Raw genomic sequence first — 23,247 nt, 5'->3', positions numbered from 1 at the left:
TGTAGAATGAAAATTAGAAAATATATTTTCAAAATAATCGATGCATCAAAAGAAATTAGACATTTTCAAATTGCTAGAGAGGTTTGAGTTTATTACTGCTCACCATGCATCACTCTAAAAGCTAATCCTAATAGTAGTAAGCTCTTCTCCTTCTCTGATGCAGCCGTGTTTTGAATCTTGGTCTTGTTTTCCTAAGCCTCCTAGTGGCTGTAGGGGAATGTTTATACTGATGTCGGTTTTGCTTTGGTCGACGGCTCTCAACCCTTCGTGCCTTCCTTGGTGCCTTTCGAACCCGTGTAGCTTGTTTTTTGGCATATCTGCGTTGCTTCCTTACAGGCTTGGGCGATGTTCTTCCTAATTTGGATGTCTTCCATCTTGGTTTATATGATTTGGCTGCTGGTTTACGAGTCTTGCCTTTTGGTTTGTGTAATTCTCGCTTTGGTTTGAGAGTCCTTCTGGCTTGTCTCTGTGATTTTTCTGTTCCTTTGGTGGATTTCCTGGCTGTTTTGCTCTGCTTCAGCTCAGCTTTTGGTTTTGGAGATTTCACACTGCTTGCCTTTACTTGTTTTGTGTCTGTATGCTTCTGGTTTTTGTAGAAAGTAAAGGATTGAGAATTAGAGGTAATAAAAACAATCTCAAATGTACAAGCAAATATAAAATCAAATTGTTTGGCAAAGATTTGGGTTTTTTACCTTACTGCTGAGCATGAATGATGCATTTTTTGTTGTTCGGACAAGTGTCTCACTGTTAAGCAGCGTTTTGGTCACCACCTCAACCTGCCTGTTGTTCTTGGTGATGTCATAGCCTCCAGCAGCCAGCATCTTCTTTAAGTCTGCCATAGACATGCCACCTCGGTGTTTGCACTGAGAAACCACACTGAGGATGAGCTGGGAGACCTTAGGTGAGGCTGGCTTTGCAGAGTTTGTCTTGGGTGCATTCTCAACTTCAGTTTCAATCTGATGCTTGAAAAGGCGAACAGGAGTCTCTGAAAGATCAGTAAAAGCAAGAGAAGGTTATATAAGAGTACAGAAATTGTATCTTGTTCCAAGGGCCTTCAGAACTTTAATGATAGAATAAACATAAACTTAAATATAAACTAATATTGATAAATATAATCATTTTATTTTATTTTCAATTTTATTAAATTCTCACTTTAAGTCACAGGTATTATTGAGGGTGCTATGTCACATTCTCTGTGATTGTTGTTATTTTGTGATAACATTTCATTCCACAGTAAGTAAAAATTCTCACACAGTGTGCATTTTTAGATTAATTCCACTATTTCTAGAATGAATAAATTAAAATTTTAACAACTATTAGGCCCACAAACTTTAAATGCTTTTGTGCGAAAGCACCTTTTTTTTCCAGAACCTGCTGGTTAATACAAATAAAGTTTTGAAACAGCAGTTTGACTTTCATGTCAGGAAATAAGGTGTACAGTCACGGGATAAAATAAAATTTATATACACTATTTATTTTATTTCATATTTTTAAGAATTTCTTTATTTTTCTTGATAAATGAATATATCAACCCCCACCCCATAAAACGTCCAGTATTATGTTGTATTTCCTACTAAATGCTAGGTTAAATGTTGGCTGGAACATACTAAAATTTGAACAAATACAAGACTAAAAATCACAAGACAAACAGTAATTTTTAAACTTTTTTATGTGCCCTTAAGTTTAGCTAAAGCTAAATGCTGCTTCAGCTAGCTAGCTAAATGTTAGCTACTGGAGCCATCACTCACTTGGGAGAGGAACTTTTCCCTTTGCTGAGGACTCCTGGACATGGACAGCTCGTTTTAGAAGTCGGCCCAAACGTTTGGCGCCTGCTTTTCCGAGGCCTTTTCCAGCGGGAGTTTTAGTAGGTCTCCCTGTTTGTTTTATCACACCCAAATGTGTGTTTTCTATTGCATTAACATTGCTGTTAGCTTTTTCCTGTACAGGCTCGGATGAGGCTTTTTTGACTCTGGCTTTCCTCCGCATATTTACTGTTAGCCTATTTCATATTTCAGAGAGAAATCTGAAAACTGCCTGGTTGATTTTTGGAAAGACACATAAGCTATGATTCTTTTTGAAAAATAACAGCTCTTTAGTTGTCCTGTAACTGCAGGTCCAGAACTTGGAAGCTTTGCATCCTGGAGACAGAACTAACACAAAACTGTAACTTAAATGGGAGCTAAAACTAATTAGGTTAACCATGGCAGAACATGAAGTGAAACTGTGAAACATCAGGTGAAAATAGTTTTCCAGAAGTCTGTTTTATTTACACAAATACTTAACATCTTGTGTAATCTACGACCATGCAAACATAACTTCTGATACAAAGATGTGTTTTTACATACTCTCACCACAACAGTTTGCCAACATCCACTGTGTGCTTAATTTCTACAGCACCAAGTCAATAGTTTGCAGGACAATACACAAAAATAATAATAATCTGTAACTACAAATACAGAGAAGTGTATTCAGCATGTTTGTAATGAGTGCTGCTGGGTTTTATTGGGGCAATGTAGGCTTGTAGGACACCGGTCAGATTTAGCGCAAATGACTGTAATGAGGAAGGATGGCTCCAAGGGCATGAATCGATGGTGTGGGTCTGAATCACAGTTAACCTGGAAAAGATGCATTAATAGACATAAGATCGGTAGTTGAGGGGAAGTAAAATAACAGATTTAAACCTAAGAACAGAAGCACACTACAGTACCTGAGAAAAAGATGTGAGAAACAGGCGAACGTATGAAAGCCCTGAGATGGAAGTGTCACTTGGATGGTTGTTCAGACTCTGATAATAAGCCTGAGGAAAGACATGGACAAAATGTGCATGTATGAAGTAAATGTTTTTGTTTACTTAGGAACTAAAGTCTGAAGGTCGCTGCTCACCTGCAATGCTATCTGCAGTGCAGAATACTGCACCCACACCTCCTGCTGCTGCATCGCCGAAAGAGAAAACACTCCACCTTGGTCTGCTTTCTGTGTCACAGTGAGGTAGTGAGCCCACACACACTCCCCCACAGCACGCACCATCTCACTTTGAGGATAAACTACACAGCAACACAAAGATTAATATATTGCGGGACACAATCAGTGCTGTGTGTATGCAGTATGAATAAGGTAATAAAATGTGTGTGTAAGTTTAATGTCTAAGACATTTTTGAAATGAAGGACAAATGTTTGCTTCTCTTACTGTCAGGCAGGATCAGGTGGAGAATATCTTTGGCAATAAGGAAACCTATTACACCATAATTCATTGCCCTGTTGAAAAAAATACAAAAGTAAAGCAAAATGTGTTTTAGTTAGAATATTTAATAACAAGTACGATCTGGAAACCCAATAATAGTGCTTTTAAAATTAGCGTACACTTTACCTAGGATAGGTAGGATGGAAGAGAGGAGGGACAAACATTCCCATGGGAAAGAGGAGCTCATTACCCAGGAGAAATGGGGTGACAGACAGACTAAAAGCAAAGTTGAAAATATTAAAAACAAGTTTAAAACATTCCTATGTCTCAACTTTAAGAATAGAAGCACTTACTGAGAGCACAGACACTTACATATCAGCAGTCTCGGCCTGCTCAGTCAAGAGTTTGCTGCGTCTCTTTTGCCCCAAGGACAGTATCTGAACATAGTTGGAGAAGAAACTATCCGTGCCAACTGTTACCTGGAATTATACAGACTGTGGTGTTGAAGAAGTTAAAATCGATAAACATCTGTTAGAACCACTGCAGGTTTGTAAGGTACCTCGGAAAAAAGCAGGTCAAGTTCGGCTTCGCTAGCTATGTCTTTTGTGGTCCAAAGTCTTGGAACTAAAGACTCAACCTAGAGGGAGACAAGCGTTTGATATCAAAACAGTAACAAAATGAAAATTCAAAAAGGCCATTATAGTAACTTGCATCACGTCACCTTGTTCATGACAGTCTGGAGAGACTTCTGATCTGTCCATCTGAGTTCACGTAATTTGGACTTGAAGGAGGAAAAGATATTCTGAATAATCTCTTCTACCTGTTGGATAAAAAAAAAAAGCTCAAATGTACTTCATAATAGCCTTATAAATTAAATTGCTGCATAATTCATTATACCCCAAATTCCTGTAATGACTTCTTACATCTCTGTGTGCGGTTCTTTCACTGAGAAGATTTCTAAAAACTAAGTCAAATCCTCTTCCAGTCTCTAACATGCAGTGTTTCCAGCGAGGAGCTACCTGGTGAGGAGGCCCATAATGAAGACATGACTCAACAAACCAACTCATAGATCTCATCTTTTTTAAAAGTGCAGAAGGTTACGTCTGCCTTGACTCACCGCTTCACTGTTGCCGAAAGTCACAGACAAATTTTTTGCTGTTTCAGAAAATCTGGAGTCTAGAGCTGGCATCATGGTATGCAGCAGATGGAAGACCATATAAGTATGAAGAGGGCCGCTGAGTGGGATCAAATGTGACAGCACAAGGTCAAAAACGAAAAACAAGAGAAGTGTATTTATATATAAATGTGGGGTTTTTTTTGTGTGTCCCCCTTGTGTACCTAGTTCTCAGCTCATGCTTGTTCTGCCAGTTGCTAATGATATTGGACATTTGCACTATGTAGGGTAAGTTTTGCAGAAGGACATGATCCTCTTCAACGAGGGGCTGTGGATGGAAAGCGGCCCGCAGGCAGCCCAACCAATCAATGGCGGGGGCCTGGCTCTGTTGGCATAATTACATAAAGAAACGCAGTTGTTACACCATGTTCAGACGCAGCATGTGTATGTAGTGACTTGTCTTCCTCCTCTCCTACCTGTAGCTCTGTGATGGTCATGTGCTGATAGAGCCGCCCTTTTGACAAGCGATAGTGCAGAGGTGCAGCAGCCACAGCAAGCTCAGAGGACAGCGAGATGAATGTGCCCATGTGGATCAAGCTTTGGCTGGGTGGGGACCCCAACAATGCCAGGTACTTCTCACATAATGCCAAGAAGGATCGTAGTGTCTGGATGGAAACAGATGGGAGAATGGTAAAGGAATGCAGTAGTGGGATGGATAGGCAAATTGTATTAATTAAAAAAGTATTTTTTGAATGAGTAGGCATTTGGCTAAGTCATAGACCTCAGTGTTAGGTTGATACTTCTGTGCCTTGCTGTTCCATTCAAACGGGATCAATACATCTGCCTGATCAATCTGTTGACAAAAAGGAGACTTGAGTTAAAGCAATAACACAAAGCCTACTTTGCTGTGGCACTGCTCCAGCCAGCATGTTAGGACTTACAAATTATCTTTATTGGTACTGGCCTGTATGTAATGTTTGCTTGTTCCGTTGGCAATTTCATTTGGGTCTGTGCCCACCTGGAGGCTGAAGAATGGAAAGGTAGCGTAGTCTCTCATTAGTAGGCTCAGTGTGGAGTTGAAATCGGTCCCATTCCACTGGCCTGATACTGCCCAGCCTCCCAGCTGCATACAGAGATAGCCATTAAATACAGAAAAGGATTAGCCAAAATAAGAGAGCAAGCTGCAGATGTTTACATGAAGAAACCAACTTTAAGTGTGTCCCTTAATGCATGTAAACATAGCATCTGTTTAGGCCAGAGAGTTTACATCATGCTCTGTGAGCTTGCTAATACATGCTGATTATACCTGCACAATATTAACATGTTAAATTTGAGCATTTAGGAGCCTTTTAAAAGCTTTTCATTTTATATTTCTGCTCGAAATTACCTGCAGGTATAATGTATGATAATATGCTAATTAGTAATAAAAACAGCTACACAAATACAGCTGAGACTGATGGGAAAACTAAAGTATTTGACATGTTGGAGTTTTGATCTGATGGTGGCGCCAGATGAAAGCGAATCACCAAAGTGATTGCTATTTCTGCTTAATGGATTATAAATGAAGTGCAGCAATTTTAATAGCAATCCATTCAGCAGTTGTTGAGTCATTTAAGTTAATTATTAAGTTAATTGATTTTTGGGGGGATTTATCAGCCAAAAGCCCACATTTTAAGGGCATATAATTGTCTCACTTTCTGGATGAGTGTGAGGAAAGGCTCTGCTCCAGCAGTCTCTATGGCTTTGGTGTCCAGACAGGAATGGAAGAATCCTTTGGCCTTTTGCACTGATGTACTAGCATTCCTGGTGTTTGTTTCTGTCAGATCACACAATTCAGACAATATGCTGATATAATACACTCTTTTACAGAAATATGGTTGAATTAAACAATAAAATACAGAGTAGTAAACATTAGAGGACATTTTGGAAGCAGACTCCTACCCAGAATGTCCCTGAGATACTGCAGGAGTCCAGTTTTTCTGTCCAGTATTTTCTCCTCTCTCAGTCTTGTGTCCTTTCTCTCTTTACTTTGTGCCGTCCCCTGTGGCCACACAACCGTCTTTTCTTTCCGGTTCTGTGGGTGTGCAGGGGTGCCCTGACCTCTTTGTTGCCCACCACTGTCTGGTGAAAGTCTGTCAGATCCACATGTGAACAAGAAGTAGTCACAGGGCTGCGCAAAGGGATCAGCGGACATGGACAGACGGGCTGAGGCCCACTGACAGGCTGGGGAGAGACATGGAGTCACTAGAGGAAACAGTGAGAGAATAAAAAGAGTCAGACACATGGTCTGTGACATGTTGTTGCATTATTGTATTCCTCGGGAGACCTACCAGCACCTCCTTGGTTATGGCTCCTGTTTTTAAGATTTTGATGCATGTAGTAAATTAGTCCCAGAATGGCAGCACATAAGGAGAACCCCAAAAGGAGGAGGAGCAGCCTTCGATAGTTTATCCACAGTGGCTTTGTTTGGTGCTGGTGCTGTGACACCTGTAGCTCAGGCTGGATCTGGATTGGTTGATGGATCTCGGAGGGATTTTGGGTGAGGAGTGACAGCTGAAGCAGAGGTGGAGGCTGAAGCTGCCTCTCAGGTTCTGGCTGTGAAAATGGATGGACTGATGACTGGGTCTAGAAGGGAGCAATGACAAATGAAAAGAATATAACTGGACTGTTTTTTGACATATATTTTTAGGTATGTGCAATATTGTTTTCTAACTGTATAAATGAAGAAATATAAGTCCAATGCAGATGTTATAGAGAATGATATGGTCCACTGTTTTCAACCCATATAGTTACGCAATGTCCAGTAGATGCCACTGTCGAAGTAAAAAAAAAAAAAAAAAAACATTCAAGTACCTCATATTTGTACTTAAGTACAGTACTTAAGTAAATGTATCTAATTATTTTCTATTAGTGCAACAGTGTGGTAATCAACTGGGCATCACAGATTTCAGTTTACAGAACTGAGCACACAACACCTTAACAGTGATTTTCGGCCACCTCTCTCCATGAACACATTCATTCTAAACATCTGATCACAGTTCTCTCTCAGTTTTCACAGTTCACTGCTCTGCACAGCACTTAGAGGCTTCTCGGTATTTCCTGGAAGAATCTCTTGGGAAATTGGTCTCCGTCTGCTTAGCAAGAAACACCTTAATCAACAAAAAGTTGGACTTATTAAAGCCCTCTCTGTTCAGAAATTACATATAAAACCCATTAAAAAGTGAGAGCTCATGTATTTCAACTTTTAAGCAGGGCAGCAGTGACACTAGGGTAAATGGCATAACTATACATCTCCCCTGATAAACACTTTATCAATCTAATATTAGTTTAGAGTTGAGAAAAATCACACAGTATGTTAATAGCATTGGTACTAGCCAGCAGAGTGTTTTCAGTGCTACTCTAAAATTTTCCAAAGTTATATGAATAATGTAATCTCCCAGGGACATAGATGGCTCCAGTTTCCAGCAACTCAAAGCAATCACATTAGCATCGTTAGCGTGTGCACAGAGTAAACATGGCTTCTTAACAAGCTGGTCAACACTTTGTTTTTGGAAAAGATCCTACCTCAAACTCTCTTGGTGTTTCACTCATTCTTAGTACATCGACGTCTTGCTATATGTTTCTCCAGCGACTTGCATCCCCTGACTTTTACATTCGATGTCTCACGTGTGCTCCCTCCTCCTACTGTCCCTCTGTCATCTCAGCTCTCTATCTCTTTTCATCACTCACTTCTCTCTTCATCTGACACTCCGATAAAAAACAACTCTGCCGGCTACGTCTTACTCTCTTCTTTAGAACACAGATAATCAAGCAAAGACTATGGTTCTGCTCGGAACGTGCATGTGGATGTTTTGTGGTCTGTGAAACCAGGAGAAACTCAGTATGAAGACTCTAACTTGTGTTTTCACTGTCCCCTCTGCCTGCAGTGTTAAAGGCTTGAGAACAGAAGGATGGGACAGGTAAGTGAAGGTCATTACTTGCTTTTGCTTGTACATTGTTACATTGCTTTGAATGAGGGCAAGCACTTCTTGGAAAGTAAACACTTTTAGATGCACACACACACATACGACCGCTGTCGTCATTATCAGCGCAACACATGGCTGCTAACGACTGATAGTGCGGTTTGGCGTCTCCTGTAGCAGCGTAGGACATCATTGAGAGTGTGGGAGGACGCACGTTTTATGGATGTCACATGGAGTCTCACCAGAGACAGAACATGGTGGCAAAAACAAATATGATCAACCAAATAAAGATGGCAAATTTAAAATACAGGAAAATGTTCGGCTGAAATCATGAGTCCATAGCTAGTAAATGAATTGGAAAACTACCGATATTTGTTTGGTTTATTTTTCATGTGAAAACATTTCATGGTTGCAGCTTGTCAAATATGATGATTTTTTGATTTTATTTTTAAACATTTTGAATTTTATATCATGTTTTGTACTATAGGGTTGGACAAAACAAGCATTTAGAAGGTGCCACTTTGGGCTCAGGGTATTTTGAACAGTCCATTAGCTCCACCTCAACTAACCGCAATAGTAAATTCCTTCTTTTACATGATTGCATGAGTAGTAATTATTTAATTACATTTTATGTCAAATAACATAATATACAATAATCACAGGGGCCATTTTTCTGCTTTCTTTCAATGTAGGACTTTTATTTATATATAAATACAAGAATTACAGTTTGTATTAAGACTTTTGCTTTTGACTACTTCCTCCTTCCTGCTGCATACACTATTTCATGTAATGTAGTCCAAAACAGAGAAATCAGACAAAAAATATTTGGTTTATAGAATTTTATTTATTTGTTTGTTTATCTCTTAATACAGCCAAAGGGGGAGGGGTGGGGCTAAATAACTTTTTTTTGTAACATATACACATTCACACATATCAAACAGGAATTTATGAAAAAAACTTATATGAAAAGACAAGGCATCCGAATGTATAGGACAAAACACAACAAAACGCAGGTAAATTGAGAAGGCATCATTATACATATATCACATAGGCATGACAAATGCAGGGCCACAATGGTTGTGTAGCTGGTGCAAACAAAAGACATAATACTAGAAGAAATGCTACCACCACCTACACAGCTAGCATGCAATGCTGAATAACTATTGCCTTATTAGTCATCCTGGTGTTAAGTGTGCACCAGGCTCAATGCAAACACAGATAACAACTGTTTCCTTTATGTGGAATGAATTTCTGTGGCTGCAAACCAGTTCAATTCAAAAGAAACAATGGAATACTATAGTAGAGAGAGCAAATCTCCAAATAAGTGTAAGCATTAATCAATGAAATACAGTACAATAAAGTAGGAATAAAATGGTATATAACAGACATGACCAGACTTAAGTACAAAGAATGAATAATGGAAAAAAAAGTGGTATTTACGGTAACAACAGAACAGTTTCAGACCAAAAAATGGTCTTTAAAAAAAGACACATGAATTTGAAAACAATGAATCATCTAACTTATCAGCCTAAATCTTACAGCTTTGACATATTTGGTCACTATGTTTTAACATCTGTTACCTAAAGCTCAAAGCTAATGCCTCTACTGATCTACTATCCTGTAATTAGGACAGGGTTATTTTAATGTTGGTATACATATAACCTTAATATTTAGTTTTTAAAAAAGGTCCATAAATTACAATTTTTGAAAGCAAAAGATTCCAAGAAAATGTATATTTTAAACTATTATGTTTCTAGATGGCATCTACTTAAAAAAAAACTAACTAAATTGATCATGTGCAGAGACTTTAGAGTCAAAGTGACACTAAAAGAATATTTTATTTCACTAGGAATGTGCAATGATCACACAATAGGTCCTGTTCTCAGCATGCCGCTGACATTTATAACTACACTGTTTTTTAAATTGTGAGATCCCTGCAATGGAATCTGTGCTTGTATGTTTAAATTTTGTGCATCCAAAAAAGCATGCATCTGAAAATATGCTGGAAATCAGCTCTGAACTCTGCTTGAGAAGAAAATGGCTGATTTTTGTTCTAACCTTGCCCTTATACAGTATGTATGATCAAACAAGAGAGCAACAAGACATAATTCATTGCATGCTTGTAAATGATCATGTCACAAAAAACAGAGCAACTTTCACTGTTTTAATTTGTTTTGTTTTTTTTTTTTTGTTTTTTGCAGTCAGCGTTTAGCCCTAGATGAATGTAAAATGCTATCAGAGTAGACTGGCTGATAAGAAGAACAATCTAGGCAGAAAAGCAACTATGCTTGCAGGCACAACAACTGCTGAAGTGTTAAAGATATGCTCTACCAACAGCCATAGTGGTGAAATCTGCAGAGTGGTCCCTGAAAGTTCTCCCCTATGGTAACATCTGTCTCGATAACAGCTACAATGCTTACAGGAAAAAGACCAGCCAGTGAAAGTGAAATATCTCACTACATGGTGCTACTAACTTCACTGAGGAGCGACAAAGAAAGGCAACTCTATATTCATCAGACCGCTCTTTTCACCAAACTGTTCTTGTGCAAGTTTGCTGGAATTTTTTCGCGTAAACATAGAATTGGCACAAAAAATACACTCTAGTATACAAAGAGGACTAGGTGAGAGATTTGAGGGTTGGAGATTGGGAATAAAAGATGAGGGCATTTATTTCAATGCAGTACATTACTTCTGCACTGAAGTGAACAAGACGAGGGGAATACTACACAGTATCTGCATGCAAACATACCTTTTCACACAGCACATTCACGCTCACACCTGCGCACATATACTGACTAAAGCCCTGTTGCAAAGGCAAAACCGGCAGCTGAATAAATCCTGTGCTTTTGGATTTGGTTCATAGTTAATCTGAGTGATGCTGCTTCAGCCAATCACTGTGCAGCTTGCTTGGCTCGCTGGGTGTGGCACTTCATACACAGGATCCTGCCATCCAGTGGATAGCAGCCATTTTCATCAGCTTCTATGGAGAGAGGCCGAGCGCAATCCTATAGAACAAATAAATACATTTATTTATTAGATTTGCTTGGTTTTAGAATTCAATGAATATATTACGTGCTGCATATTTTCATAAAATGATGTGTTCAATTGTCTCACCTCACAACGGTAACACTTAAGGTGGAAGTTCTTGTCAAGAGCCACCACTCTGACTGTCTCCTCGCTGCCAGCGGCTGGAACAATGGGTTCATTACAGCTCACACACAGAGGGGAGAAACGCCTGAAATAAAGAGGTTAATAAACACATTGACACCAAAATCAACCAAAAAATTGCAGCTTCCGGGCCTGTCAGCTAGTGGTAGCGAGGATTAATCAACTTTGTCAGATCTGTTGCTGCCTTCTTCCTCCAGCAGCACTACTCCTATCAGTAATCCTGATAGATAGGACGAATGGGTTCATACATTGTTAAAATGGATTACTCAAGACATACACTTGGTCAGCTCATGCTTCCTTGTGCTGAGAAATGATGTAGGTATAAAACTAGAGAATTGCTGGGGCACACATTTTGTCCCAGCTCTCTTCCCACGTTTTATGTTTGGTATCATAAACTGCATCACAAATTCGCGGTTCCTGTAATATGTCACTGTGTTAATCACTAAGGAATCGTCAATCTAGCTACCTGTGGTAATCCTGGACACAGTAGGGGTTGTTGTTGTCATCAGTGATGAAAGGCGCCCCCTCAAGTATGCAGGAGCAGGTGCTGCAACGGAAACAGTGGGCATGGAAACATTGGCCCACTGCCTTCAGCACACGATCTGTGATCTTCTCCCCACATCGGGAGCACACCGCCAGGGAATTCTGAGGAGCAAAAAGAACAAAGGATTTAACTGAGATGAAGACATGAAACTGGTTAATAACGTAGAAGCATACTGGGCGATGGTATATTCACTGTGTCAACACTGTTCAGCACCGTCTACGGACTTTCGGGTTTGCAGTATTTAAATTACAACACATGAGGACTGACGCTTGCTGTTTAAAAACAGCTTTAACACATAAGTTTAACATATAATTGTGAAAAACCTCTTACATATCTGACAACTCAAGAGACTGTCTATATGTGTCTGTATGTGACTCCTCACCATATAGCAGTCCTCACACTGAGGTGAGCCGTCCCTGTCATAAAACTGCATGCCCTGCAGGGGGCGATGGCAGCTCATGCAACAAAAGCAGTTGGAGTGGAAGAGTTTATCCATGGCTCTCACTGCGGGCTGGGTGCGGGACAGAGCCTCGCCACACTTCCCACAGACCTCTAAAATGCGAAGAACGAGGGAGGGGGTTGGTAGAGAGAAAGAGGGTCAAAATAGAATTATTCATAAATCCATCTTCCTACATCATTTCAGCTTGTGTTAATTGCAGTGTTGTTTTGTTTTTTTTTTTTTGTTTTGTTTTGTTTTTTTTTTTTTTTACAGAAAACTTAATTTTGGACAGACTTTTGCAATATTAAATTTCATGCAATATGTGGCTTCACAGTCCACAAGGTCAAATCTGTAAACAGCAGAGGAAAGAACTTGAACAATCACAGCAGTAAACCGAGAACCACTACAGAGATAAATAAAAGCCAACTAAATATTAATTTTGGAATATATGAATGAATATTTTCTACTTATCCATAATTGCTTTGCATTTTTGTAGCAGCCAGAAAACCTCTGATGATCCATTAAAATCTGCCTCACGTTAGTTTCACAATGAATACTGCAGCCACTATTCTGTGTTGTGTACCTGAAGGAGGAGAAGTGATGACAGGTGCCTGTTTGTCCATGTCTTTGATGAAGTCCTTGGTCAGTCTCTCCAGTTCCTCCACTTCCCTCATATTCAGAGGAACACCTCCCCCTGGGATAGGAACGGGTCCAGGAGGTGAAGGCTGCAGGTACACGAACACAAAGCTGTTAGTGAATATGTATACATTATTTAGTTTTCTACAGCATGCCTTATACAGAGCACTTTAACTTTGAAAACACTCAGTGCATGTCCAGAAAAGCATGATTTTGATCTGTTGAATGTAAACTAAATTACTTGTGTACATCCTGTGCTTTCTTACTGTATATACAATGCAAAGGGTGTCTATAAGTAACTAAAATAAAGCTGGAACATACCATTGATGCAGGGGAAGTTTTTGTTGGTTGGTTATAAGAAGACTGGGGAGACGGCATCATCTTGGGTTGAGGAGGAGGCACAGCAGCAGGAAGGTTTTGGTTTGCATTCACCTGACTGGCAAAGGGAGGACTCTTTATGTGATTAGAGGCTGGGGGAGCTGCCATATTGTTTGGTGGAGTAGGAGGTGCAGGGGGAGCAGATGGAGGTGGAGGGAAAGAGCTGGTGGCAGAAGGAGGTGAGGGTTTTGGTGCAGCACTGGCTGGGGTCATGTTCTGGTTCAGGTTCTCGTTCAGTTTTTGTGCCAGTGAGACTGATGACATTGCTGTTCTCCCTCCAAAACCAGACTTGGGAGCCACAGCAGGTGCCTTAGCAAACGGCTGAGCAGCAGAATTTGGTGCAGAGTTGTTGTGATTGGCTTGTCGGTTTGTCCTGGCTTTGAGTTCTTCTGCCCAGGGTGCTGGAGGCGGGCGATCTCCCATCTCAGGGGGAGGGAGGAAGGAGAGCGCAGGCTTAGGAGCAGTCGGGGGAGGAGCTGAAGGCTTGGGAGCTGGTGCTGCAGAATACTGGTTTGGTAACTGTGGATGAAACAAAGACGTCAACAAAAAATTATTAAGTTCTTTAACCTCAAAACAAATCACGCAGCAGAAAGGTGAATTCAATGTGAGGCTATTCTATACATGCATTCAGTTTGATCGGCAGCATAAACCTCCCTTTTATCCTGAACTATACTTCAACAGAGGGAAGTTAATAACTAGTGTATAGCATCGCAAGCTGAAGCACTGCACTTTTTATTCTACTGAATGAGGTGCGCTGATTAAAGTAAACATTGGAGGCGCTCCACAGTTTGAGCTTATCAGAAGTGCTTCATCTTTCTGACATTTATTTTGTAGTTCTGAGCCAACATTATTCTGCCTTGATCCAGTACCTCCCAGATGGATAAAAACACTCTCCATTTATGGCCCTCTCACTGGGTCTCTGGCAGCACACATTGCCTTCATCACACTCTCATGCTCTCCACTCAGTTCAGTGTGCATCACTCTCACTCTCACTCTCTCTGCAAGTGTCTCCTTTCTCAGTTTGAATCACCAGCTACCTCACTTTTTGTTTTCTCTTTCAGGTCTGGTGTGTTGTATGTGCAGTTCACTTATCATTGAGCTTTCAACCTGAACAGATGAAGAGGGACTAATGAAACCAACCTGGCATCTCTCCAAACTATTTCCACTGTCCTACCTCGCTTTTTTCTTTTCTTCCCTCTGTGTGACTCAGTGAGGATCCTGTGAGTCAACACCTGCTGTCACTTTCCCTCTCATCTATCCTTTAGCTTGGTTTTCAATCAGTATCCTAACGCTCTGTACCTTAGGGTTGAAAGGTCCCCTGGTCTCCATCTCGGACAGCAAGTCAGTTAGAGAGTCAAGTTGTCTGTCGAAGCTAGTCTGTTTCTCCATCAGTTTCTGGCAAAGGAAGACACAAAGATATTTACACAAATAAAGTGATCACGTTGAAGCAAAGGAGGGTGAGGCCACAATGAGCCAAGATTAAAAAGGTGGATGATGATGAGAAATTGTCACAGATGGTCGATTATGATTCAAGACTGTATAGTTGTATTCCAAAATGAAGGATGAAATGTAACAACTGTTTCAGACATGTCTGGCAGCTGCTGGGGTGGAAAACCCAGAACGAAAGAATGAATGATAAACAAACAAACTCGGTGAAGTGAATAATAAAGATGATGAATAAATGAATGATATTTGAATGCTATTTCCCATGTTGGAGAAAAGAGAGTACTGTCTATTAAGTGATTTAATTTTCATTACATTGAATTGTTTGCTGAAAGGCATTTTGATTCCAGATATTGATCTCTTTGTAGCCTGACAAACAAGCTACGATTAATGGAGTCCTGCAGTAAACCTCTCTAATAAACCTTAAGCTGCATTTCTAAAATCTGTTTTAGTTACATAACAATAATAATAATGATCCTGTTAGAGGCATGGCGCAGGGTGATATACCCCAGACTAATGCTAATATAATTTGTGGGAAAATCTCAATAGTATTTCCTGTCAACGCTCCATGGACTCACTATGATTCCACAACAATGTCTTCCAGTGTCCTAACCGATTATCAAATTATACCAAAAGGCAGTTACGTGCAGTGAAAGGATAAAACATGCAGACAAAGGGAACATCTCTGGCTTCATGTGGTAAAGATTCCATTATGACTCACCTGTGGGTTCCCAGCAGCACTGGGAATACTGATACTGGATGCAGGTAGAGGTGGAGGTGGTGGGGGAGGAGGGGGGGAGGGGAAGGTGGGCAAACAGACACTCTCCTCAGGGGGAGCTGGCATGGGCAGATCATCTGCCACTGGAGGTGGAGCAGGGAAGGCGGGAGGGGGGGGCGTCAGAGGCAGTGGGTGTGGTTTGGCATTCGGGGGGAGGGGCTGGCAAATCATCATCCAGTGGAGGAGGAGGTGGGGGTGGGAAGTCTGACAGAAATGAGGAGGTTGATTGGTTAAAAGCTGTGACAGAATGGTTTCCAATTATTACTGTCAGTCATTTATCATAGTGCTTTAACAACCATCCTGTTTAAAGCAAGTTTGTAGCAAAACAAACAAACAAACAAAGAGGCACATAAAAATAAAAAGCAAAACAGTTGGGCAGATTTGGCCAGTTTGAGATGTGTTTGATGAGCCAAGTGCTGTCTGCCAGATGTATGTTTTCCTGCATTAAAAGGAGCCCCATGGAGTTTTGTTGTAAACAGAAAATGTTTACAATGGACATGATTTAAATTAATTGTAAATTTCTCTATTTTGACATGAATACAGGATTTTTTAAAAAAATATTTCAAATCCTACATTGTTTAAATCTATGTTCAGCCTGTGCATCTGTATCCTCGTGCGTGTACTCAATGCACACAAAACTAGAGCCCATTTGCAACTTGTACTCCAACACACTTATAATGGTCAAAAACCCCACATGGTACCTTTAATTCATTGAGGTAGTCTGACTGTGTCCATGATTTAGATGAACACAGACATCTTTAATCACACAACTGATGTGTTCTATTATACATTCAAATGTGAAACTCAGTATGCTGTAGCATAAAAATTAACCAGGGCAGGATAGGGGAGGGGTGCTGACTGAGTGGATCTAACTTAAGAAAGTCGCAAAAATGGTTCACAAAAATGTATAAATAATGCAAATACCATCACAGAGCGAAGGGGGCGGTGGAGGCAGATCTCCGACTCGACCAATCACCCCTGTGCCCACTGGTGTCGGTGATGGAGCTGAGGGAGGTGTCATACTTTTGGGCCGTGGTGGTGCCACAGAGGCAAATTTCTTTGGCTGGTTGTAGAAGGACGGGGTGGTGACTTTGAAGTTCAGAGAGGACGTCACCACAACCGGCTTGCTACTGTTGGAGTCCTCCATTTTGTGAATTTATCTGCAGATGAACACAAGACACAGTATGGACAAAAGTTAGACACTGTACATAAAAATATTAGTTTTTAGAACAAAAGGTGTGAAAATGGTTTGCAGTAAAGTTCTAATAATTCCAGACTCAGGAGTTTCACTGTCACACCCCACATAATGAAACTAATGTAATCAGCTGATGAAGTCAAAGGTCTTGCATTCCTTGGCAGCAATCCCAAGTCGGGTCATTTGTTGGAGAATTAGCAGTGATGACACATCAACAAAATATTTGGCCAGTCACAGTTCCAAACTACATACTAATTGCAACCAGATTGAGATTATACAGCGCTTTTACATTGAAAAAGTGACAGAATTAACTGTACTCAGAGTTACACACTAAATTTTAAATGTTTGAGAGTGGTACTAATGGTTAGTTGTCCCTCAATGTACAGCAAAATGCAAACAGAGGAGCTAATTAAAATGGTGAGAGAGCTGTTTGAACAACTCAAAACAATAAAAAAATGAGAGTAATAGATCTTTGAAAAAACATTTTTCTTCCTGTCTGTTAAGTTTCCAACTTTAGAACTGGCAATAGCTTCATAATGTTGCAATTTGATGGATTCAATCTGTGCTGCATACTGTAAAGCATTTCCTGTTAGTACAAAACACTAACTTATTTTATGTTAACTGACAAAACAGCACAGTATGCAAATTGGTACACATTGTATACTTTATAATTGGGACACAGATGGCTTAACCCCTGAAGAAAAGCTGATTCAAATGGATGTTTATTTTGGCTTTATTTATGAATTTAGTGAAATAGCAGAAAATAAAAGAAAACAGCCAGTAGGCATTCTGCAAGTTTAATGTTACCCTTCAAAGACAAAAGCTTTGGTAAATAGTTTACAGTGGAACATGAGAAAAGTGTGTGAAAGTTTCCTCAGGCCATGTATAAAGAGTAGACAGAGTGGCACTCCCAGATGCCGGGGATTTACGGTGCAATATTTAACACATGGCTGTTTATGGAGACATAACAACACATTGATTGCAGTTTTTCTAAGAGGGAGGCCAGTCTGAGGCAGGGACGAGAGCAACTATCATAACATTTTCATGTGAGGTGCGTCAAAAAGAGGGTCAACTCAAATATTTACCTCACACATGCTGGTGGTTAAACAAATGTTGATGTTACTTCAGTGTCTGTATCAAGGCTCCACGAAAATGCTCAACACATTTTCTCTGAAGGCCATCGGCCCTGAACATGACCTTTAGTGAAAAGCATGGTTGTTCTTAGCAACTCCCCTCCACCATCACACATGAACATACACCGACCCATGCATCTGTACACACACTGGATGTCTTAACTCACACTCTATTGCTGTTTAACAAACTACTCTAGCACAGAGCTCTGAAATAGTTTCATAATCCTAATAATAACAACAACAACAATAATAATAATAATTAACACACCAGTGGTTGGACTATTTTACTGCCTCTAACAGGCTGTAAAAGATAAATGTCATGTAGCCACAACACAAGTCACAGGTGGTAGAAATTTAACAAAGTGGGAGATAGCATTCTCCAGTGTACAAACAATATGTAATTACCGTCTCCCTGTTGTGCGGCATTTACCCTCTACACCTTAATGAAGGTTACATACCAATGATGCCTCCATAAATGTCAAAGATACTATTGAGTAAGCGTGAGACAATTTGCTCAGTCATCTTTGATTCAAAGGTACTTGACAATAAATGTCAATTTGTTGTTTGTGTACTGTACTAAAGTTTTACCAATACTTCCTGAAAAATAAGTCTGCAACCAGTCAGACTGGTGAATAGCAATTAAGTTTGTATTAATGCTGACAGTAAGCTCAGCCAACCAGGAAAACTACACTTATTTAAGCATTTCATCCTCATACCACTTTGTTGGGATGCAGGCAGCACTTCAAGTTCTGACAAGACAAAGAAACCCTTAAAGCTCATCAAAACATCCCTGGTACTCATGACATAACCAGCTTCTCTGACATGAAAGAAGTGCAACTTTGTCTCTTCTGCTTTTTGGGTCAGATCCTTTTCAATCAAGATTCACTCACTGTGAACATTTTTAACCATATATGTCCAAGGCCTTGACGTTAGGCATGCGGAGGTGTCAGCGGTTTCACTGTGTCGTTAGATAGCCTAAGACTTCCCAGTATGAATCACTGATGTATTAAACCTCTGGGTTACACACCACTTATACCGTACAGTGACGTAGTTCATTATTTGTCAGAATACACTAATTTGTTGTGTATATGCAGTTTTATCAGAAAACTGCATGGATGCTTTATCATGTAATTAGGTAAGGCAGCACGTTTTAGACAAATACCAGTTAAAACTGTTTACTTTGTTAAATTTTTCTGATCTTACGAAACAAAAGTATGAGTAGACGAATAAATTCCTGATGATGAGTCCCAACCACAACAGGGTTATTGAACGAACGATCAATGGCATGAGATTCACTCTCAAATGTAACTGTCCTCTAAGTAGAGTTGGAAAAACATCATCCTACAGAATCTTAGCTCCACTTCACTATCCCCCTTGAATAATTCAGAAAATTGCCCCATGAATCAGTAAGAGGAGATGCTGAGGCTCTAATGGAGATGCAAGTTATTCTGGTTGTAAACTTTCTGCAAGCACATAGGCAAAATGTGGAGTAGTTTGCACCAAAAAAAAAAAAATTAAAGTAACAAAGCAAAGAAAAGATAGGACAGGTGTTTCTCAGTCTTTGGGAAAGTAACTGGCTACTCATTCACCTAGTATCAAGGCCTACTTCAATGGGAGTGGACACTTAATGCAAAAGCAGATTGACTGGGTACAGTCAAGATAAAGCTCTTGGATTACTAAGTTTGCAAGTATAGATATCAACACAGTACTCAAAACAACACACTTAAATCTATCAGTATATCTTTCTAAAAGGAGTGCTTGACAAGGGTGGGTATAGACTGTGACTTAGTCTTTTCATTACAGTACTCCAACTGCCTTGTTTCTTAGAGACAATATGCGCTAGTCCTCTCAATTATTCAACAGTGATGATAACTTATGGTCAGGTTCCATCTGTTTCTTGATACAGTCCTGAGGGATTTAAAACGATGAGGTCACCTCCACACTCAGCTTCAAACATCCTACTGCAAATCTATCTTTGAAACCTGAGCCTTGAGATGAGAGAGACCCTCGGCTGAGAAACATTTTTGGCACGAAAACTAAAATGACATCACCTCTTTTTTTTCTCTCCATTCAACCTCTCTGCTGTTTTCCTCTTTGGCATTTTTTTTTACTTCCCAAATGGGGAACAAGGTCTTGTATTCAGCTCTGACTCCCGCAATCTGAGGTATAGACTTGCATTATGTTGTCTCTTTTATTCTTGTCCTTTCCTCAGCACCCCTCATTCATTTCTCACTCACCACTTGAACATAATGACACACCTGCATTTAATCATTTCTGCTTTACAGCTGTGATGGAATATGGCATTGTGGAGCCTTTAGATAGGGGCCCAGCATAAATTACACACTGTACTCTGTCCCTGTTGAACTTTGTATAAACACCACATAGCTAGACAGCTCTTACAGGCAGAAAATTGCTTACCAGAGCGATGCTGGATTTCATTCCATATTATCAGGGACAAATTTGCACATGGGGCAGAGGATGAATGTAATCAGCCTAACTACTCTGAAGGATATAAAAACTAGCATGCCTTCGGACTTGAAATTCAGCATTTTAAGTCCCATGGTGACTGTTTAACCATGCAAACTAATACAAGTAAAACTACAGCCTTTTGTGTCACACTTTCTGTGATTTTTGTGTTTTGTCTCAAGTTTCACATGAACACCATTTTTCCTCTGAAGGTACAGACTAAGTGATACAGTAGCCGTTGAGGAGGGCTTTACCACATTTTGCAAGGGAAAACTATTTAACTCAGCAGTGGTTCATTACTTTGTGGTTAAAGAGGAACTAAATTTGGTTTATATACTGTGCTACTGCTTTTTAAAAGGTCATATATGGAAATGAACTCACTTTCTTTGTCTTGACCTTTTCAAAAAACAAAAATATAGACCTATTATATGACTCAAGAGTCACATGGTAATATTGAGGTACCACTATGCCTTTATGTGGTATTTATGATTGCAGTTTTCCTGTCTATTAAAATGTTTTAATGTTTTACAAGCAACTGAAGGTACAAGCTGAAATTCCTGACAGCACCGATATCCTTCCATGTCACTGTATCAGTGACTAGTGTGTTGTTGATGAAACTCTCTATTGTTCTGATGTTAATAGCACACCCAGTTTCTGGGAAAGCGTGTCTAGGCCGGGGGTCACTAATACGCGGACAAACAAGCCTTTTGAGTCCAATCTTACAGGTCACTGGACATGCATTGAGCACCAGTGTTACGCACCCTCTCAGACTGCAGTTAGATGACCAACTGAAGAAGCAACATTTCAGAACTGAAAATAACATTGTTCTGTGCCAAGCTCTCATACAAACAACATTATCTGTTACACCGACATATAGTAGAACGGTGTGGGCCAAACAAGAGTCACAAGACAGCCACAGACACAATCAAGGAGCTCGACATGCAGTAATTTTGGGCAAAGGGTTGCCCTAAAATAGATTGTGTGTCTTGACTCATGGAGGCTACTATTAAGGTGGATTCCTCATCACCTCTGTCATGAAGGGTAGCATACAGTCATTCACAGATTCACAGATTTTCATTTGCCTCACCACTTTACTGAGGCGTCAGTGACCACACTCCCAGTATTTTCAAATGGATGCACCACACTAACCTCAAGCTAACCCAAGCCTGAGCCTTCTTCCTATAAGTTATTCTTAAACATTCTGTGGCCTTGGCTTGAGGCGTCCCTCCTCTTTTGCTGATGAAAAAGGCTAATTAGAGAGGCAAGGCACAACCACTGATGATCACAGGATCTTCATTTTCTCTCCATTGCAGAAATTCTATGTTAAAATGGCCATAACTCTCATGAGTTCTCCCAACATCCATACTGCACAGAGCTGTGGCAGATTTCTTCACATGCTCTCATACATGGCATGAGACCCAACTAGGTAAAATGAAGTTAGGCCATTCAATTGTGAAGACATCTGAAAGAGCCATACTTGCAGGCCTCCTCAATAAGAGAACAACAGAATTGTAAAACGTTCCGCCCACCTTGGCGCCCCATTGCTTAGATATGGTTAGCAAACTGTTAAGCCAATGCTGTGACATCTGACAGCAAAGGGTGAGCGGTCACAAACAGCAAATGAAGACAGACAGCCAATGCTGTTCGCAGCTTTAATAGAACATTAGCTTTCATCACATCTCTAGCTAAATCTAGACGTTATAAATTAGCTCAGAGGTTAAGCCCATGGAGTCTTCAAAGCACATGACGTTCGACAACATTAGCTCGTCTTGGTCAAATTTCTAGGTTATATCAGGTGGTGTCATATCTTCAATATGCATAAGCTCAGGCATTAAAACCACGGAGGGCTGAATGACAACTACCACTGACCTGCGAGTCTGACCAGAAACCTTTGGCGATAAACGTTAATCTCGATGGTTTATCGGGTATCACACCAGCAGTGAGGTTAGCTTCACTCGCACACACCCCTACCACTCCTAACGTTACAAGCTTTGGTCAGCTTGATTCGGAGACGAAACGCCGCCCCAATTTTTTCTTACCTCATATGGCAAAGAAGAAGGTTTCTTTCAGCAGTGCTGTCATCAGGTTTTACGAGTTTGCTACTCTACGAAGCACATAAATGCTTACAGCCGCATTGCTAGATAGCAAGCTAGCTTGACCAACTTTTTAGCTGGACTTCCTGCTGGAGCTTCCGCATAGCATGCGCCTTATCGTCGGTATGCATCAGTTGGTATAGCAACCTACAGTACGTTCAGGGAGGTTTGGACACGTTCACCAAACAGCCACTTGGCTGGGGAGACAACGGGACACCGTCCACCGAGACGTATCTCTCAGCCACAGTCTGCAGTAGTTTTTACATGTCATATCAAACCCTGTCATGTGGCAGATCCGCACTAGTTGTGATTTCACAAAGCTGTCATTCCATGAGGAGAAAATAGCAACACCCCATTTTGCACTAACCAGTAATTCTGTGCTATAGTGATATCTGCATTGATTAAAAAAGACATGTAGTCTGCCTCCCAAAAGTAACAGTTATCATGATTCACGGCACAGTTACTTACCCTGTTAATACAGCTGCAGTGTGGATCTCCCTTTTCCTTCCCCCTCTTCCTTTTGTTCTGCTTTTTCTCTTGGTCCAGGCTGAGTAAGAGTTGACTGTAACTTCTCTTTCTCTCTTCCCCTTTCCAGCTATTAGACCCTCCCCCTGTGCTTTTCAGTCTGGAAAAGGAATGACACCATCCTTCCAAACAAGTTCTTTCTCGTTTGACTTTGGCCCAGGACTTGTGTATTACTATGTAAACAGCGCCTCT

At 40.4% G+C, this 23,247-nt stretch overlaps 3 protein-coding genes and 1 long non-coding RNA gene across 5 annotated transcripts; 1 reads left to right on the top strand and 3 right to left on the bottom strand.

Annotated features, from left to right (window-relative positions):
- Positions 1 to 62: 62 nt before the first annotated feature.
- Positions 63 to 2,130, bottom strand: LOC124064624 (histone H1-like). Its single transcript, XM_046399261.1, has 3 exons — positions 1,749 to 2,130; positions 693 to 985; positions 63 to 583 (listed from the first exon to the last, which is right to left on the bottom strand). The coding sequence occupies exons 1-3, from the start codon at positions 1,984 to 1,986 to the stop codon at positions 128 to 130; spliced, it is 987 nt and encodes a 328-aa protein (XP_046255217.1). The 5' UTR covers positions 1,987 to 2,130; the 3' UTR covers positions 63 to 127.
- LOC124064656 lies at positions 1,728 to 14,909 on the top strand. 2 transcript variants are annotated; one of them, XR_006844294.1, is made up of 7 exons: positions 1,728 to 1,864; positions 2,856 to 2,988; positions 4,346 to 4,445; positions 4,778 to 4,924; positions 8,222 to 8,254; positions 12,998 to 13,139; positions 14,484 to 14,909. It is a non-coding gene; the product is annotated as an uncharacterized LOC124064656 (long non-coding RNA). The 2 variants fall into 2 exon arrangements; XR_006844293.1 differs by lacking the exon at positions 12,998 to 13,139.
- Positions 2,243 to 8,022, bottom strand: kel (Kell metallo-endopeptidase (Kell blood group)). The gene is made up of 18 exons (XM_046399166.1): positions 7,860 to 8,022; positions 6,626 to 6,920; positions 6,237 to 6,539; positions 5,990 to 6,111; positions 5,260 to 5,418; positions 5,077 to 5,148; positions 4,772 to 4,960; positions 4,520 to 4,680; positions 4,299 to 4,416; positions 4,105 to 4,200; positions 3,903 to 4,001; positions 3,741 to 3,818; positions 3,554 to 3,660; positions 3,368 to 3,457; positions 3,188 to 3,255; positions 2,884 to 3,044; positions 2,708 to 2,797; positions 2,243 to 2,615 (listed from the first exon to the last, which is right to left on the bottom strand). The coding sequence occupies exons 1-18, from the start codon at positions 7,884 to 7,886 to the stop codon at positions 2,469 to 2,471; spliced, it is 2,382 nt and encodes a 793-aa protein (XP_046255122.1). The 5' UTR covers positions 7,887 to 8,022; the 3' UTR covers positions 2,243 to 2,468.
- On the bottom strand, positions 9,082 to 23,247 carry zyx (zyxin). Its single transcript, XM_046399186.1, is given in 11 exon segments — positions 9,082 to 11,262; positions 11,372 to 11,492; positions 11,892 to 12,070; positions 12,352 to 12,521; positions 12,992 to 13,133; positions 13,366 to 13,941; positions 14,722 to 14,817; positions 15,587 to 15,757; positions 15,759 to 15,847; positions 16,568 to 16,803; positions 22,999 to 23,247. Coding segments are annotated over 10 exon segments (1,881 nt in total). The 5' UTR covers positions 16,791 to 16,803; positions 22,999 to 23,247; the 3' UTR covers positions 9,082 to 11,148.

Source organism: Scatophagus argus, chromosome 9 (genome assembly GCF_020382885.2).
Source record: "Scatophagus argus isolate fScaArg1 chromosome 9, fScaArg1.pri, whole genome shotgun sequence".
Classification (NCBI taxonomy): Eukaryota; Metazoa; Chordata; class Actinopteri; family Scatophagidae; genus Scatophagus; species Scatophagus argus.
This window is presented reverse-complemented; position numbering and strand designations above follow the sequence as displayed.

Coding starts and splice junctions, on each gene's coding strand:
- LOC124064624 (XM_046399261.1), bottom strand. CDS start 1,986: ATGCGGAGGAAAGCCAGAGTCAAAAAAGCCTCATCCGAGCCTGTACAG. Junction 986..1,748: donor GGGAAAAGTTCCTCTCCCAA/GTGAGTGATGGC, acceptor CTGATCTTTCAG/AGACTCCTGTTCGCCTTTTC. Junction 584..692: donor CATTCATGCTCAGCAGTAAG/GTAAAAAACCCA, acceptor TACAAAAACCAG/AAGCATACAGACACAAAACA.
- kel (XM_046399166.1), bottom strand. CDS start 7,886: ATGAGTGAAACACCAAGAGAGTTTGAG. Junction 6,921..7,859: donor AAACACCAAGAGAGTTTGAG/GTAGGATCTTTT, acceptor GCTCCCTTCTAG/ACCCAGTCATCAGTCCATCC. Junction 3,256..3,367: donor TTCCATCCTACCTATCCTAG/GTAAAGTGTACG, acceptor TTTTTTCAACAG/GGCAATGAATTATGGTGTAA.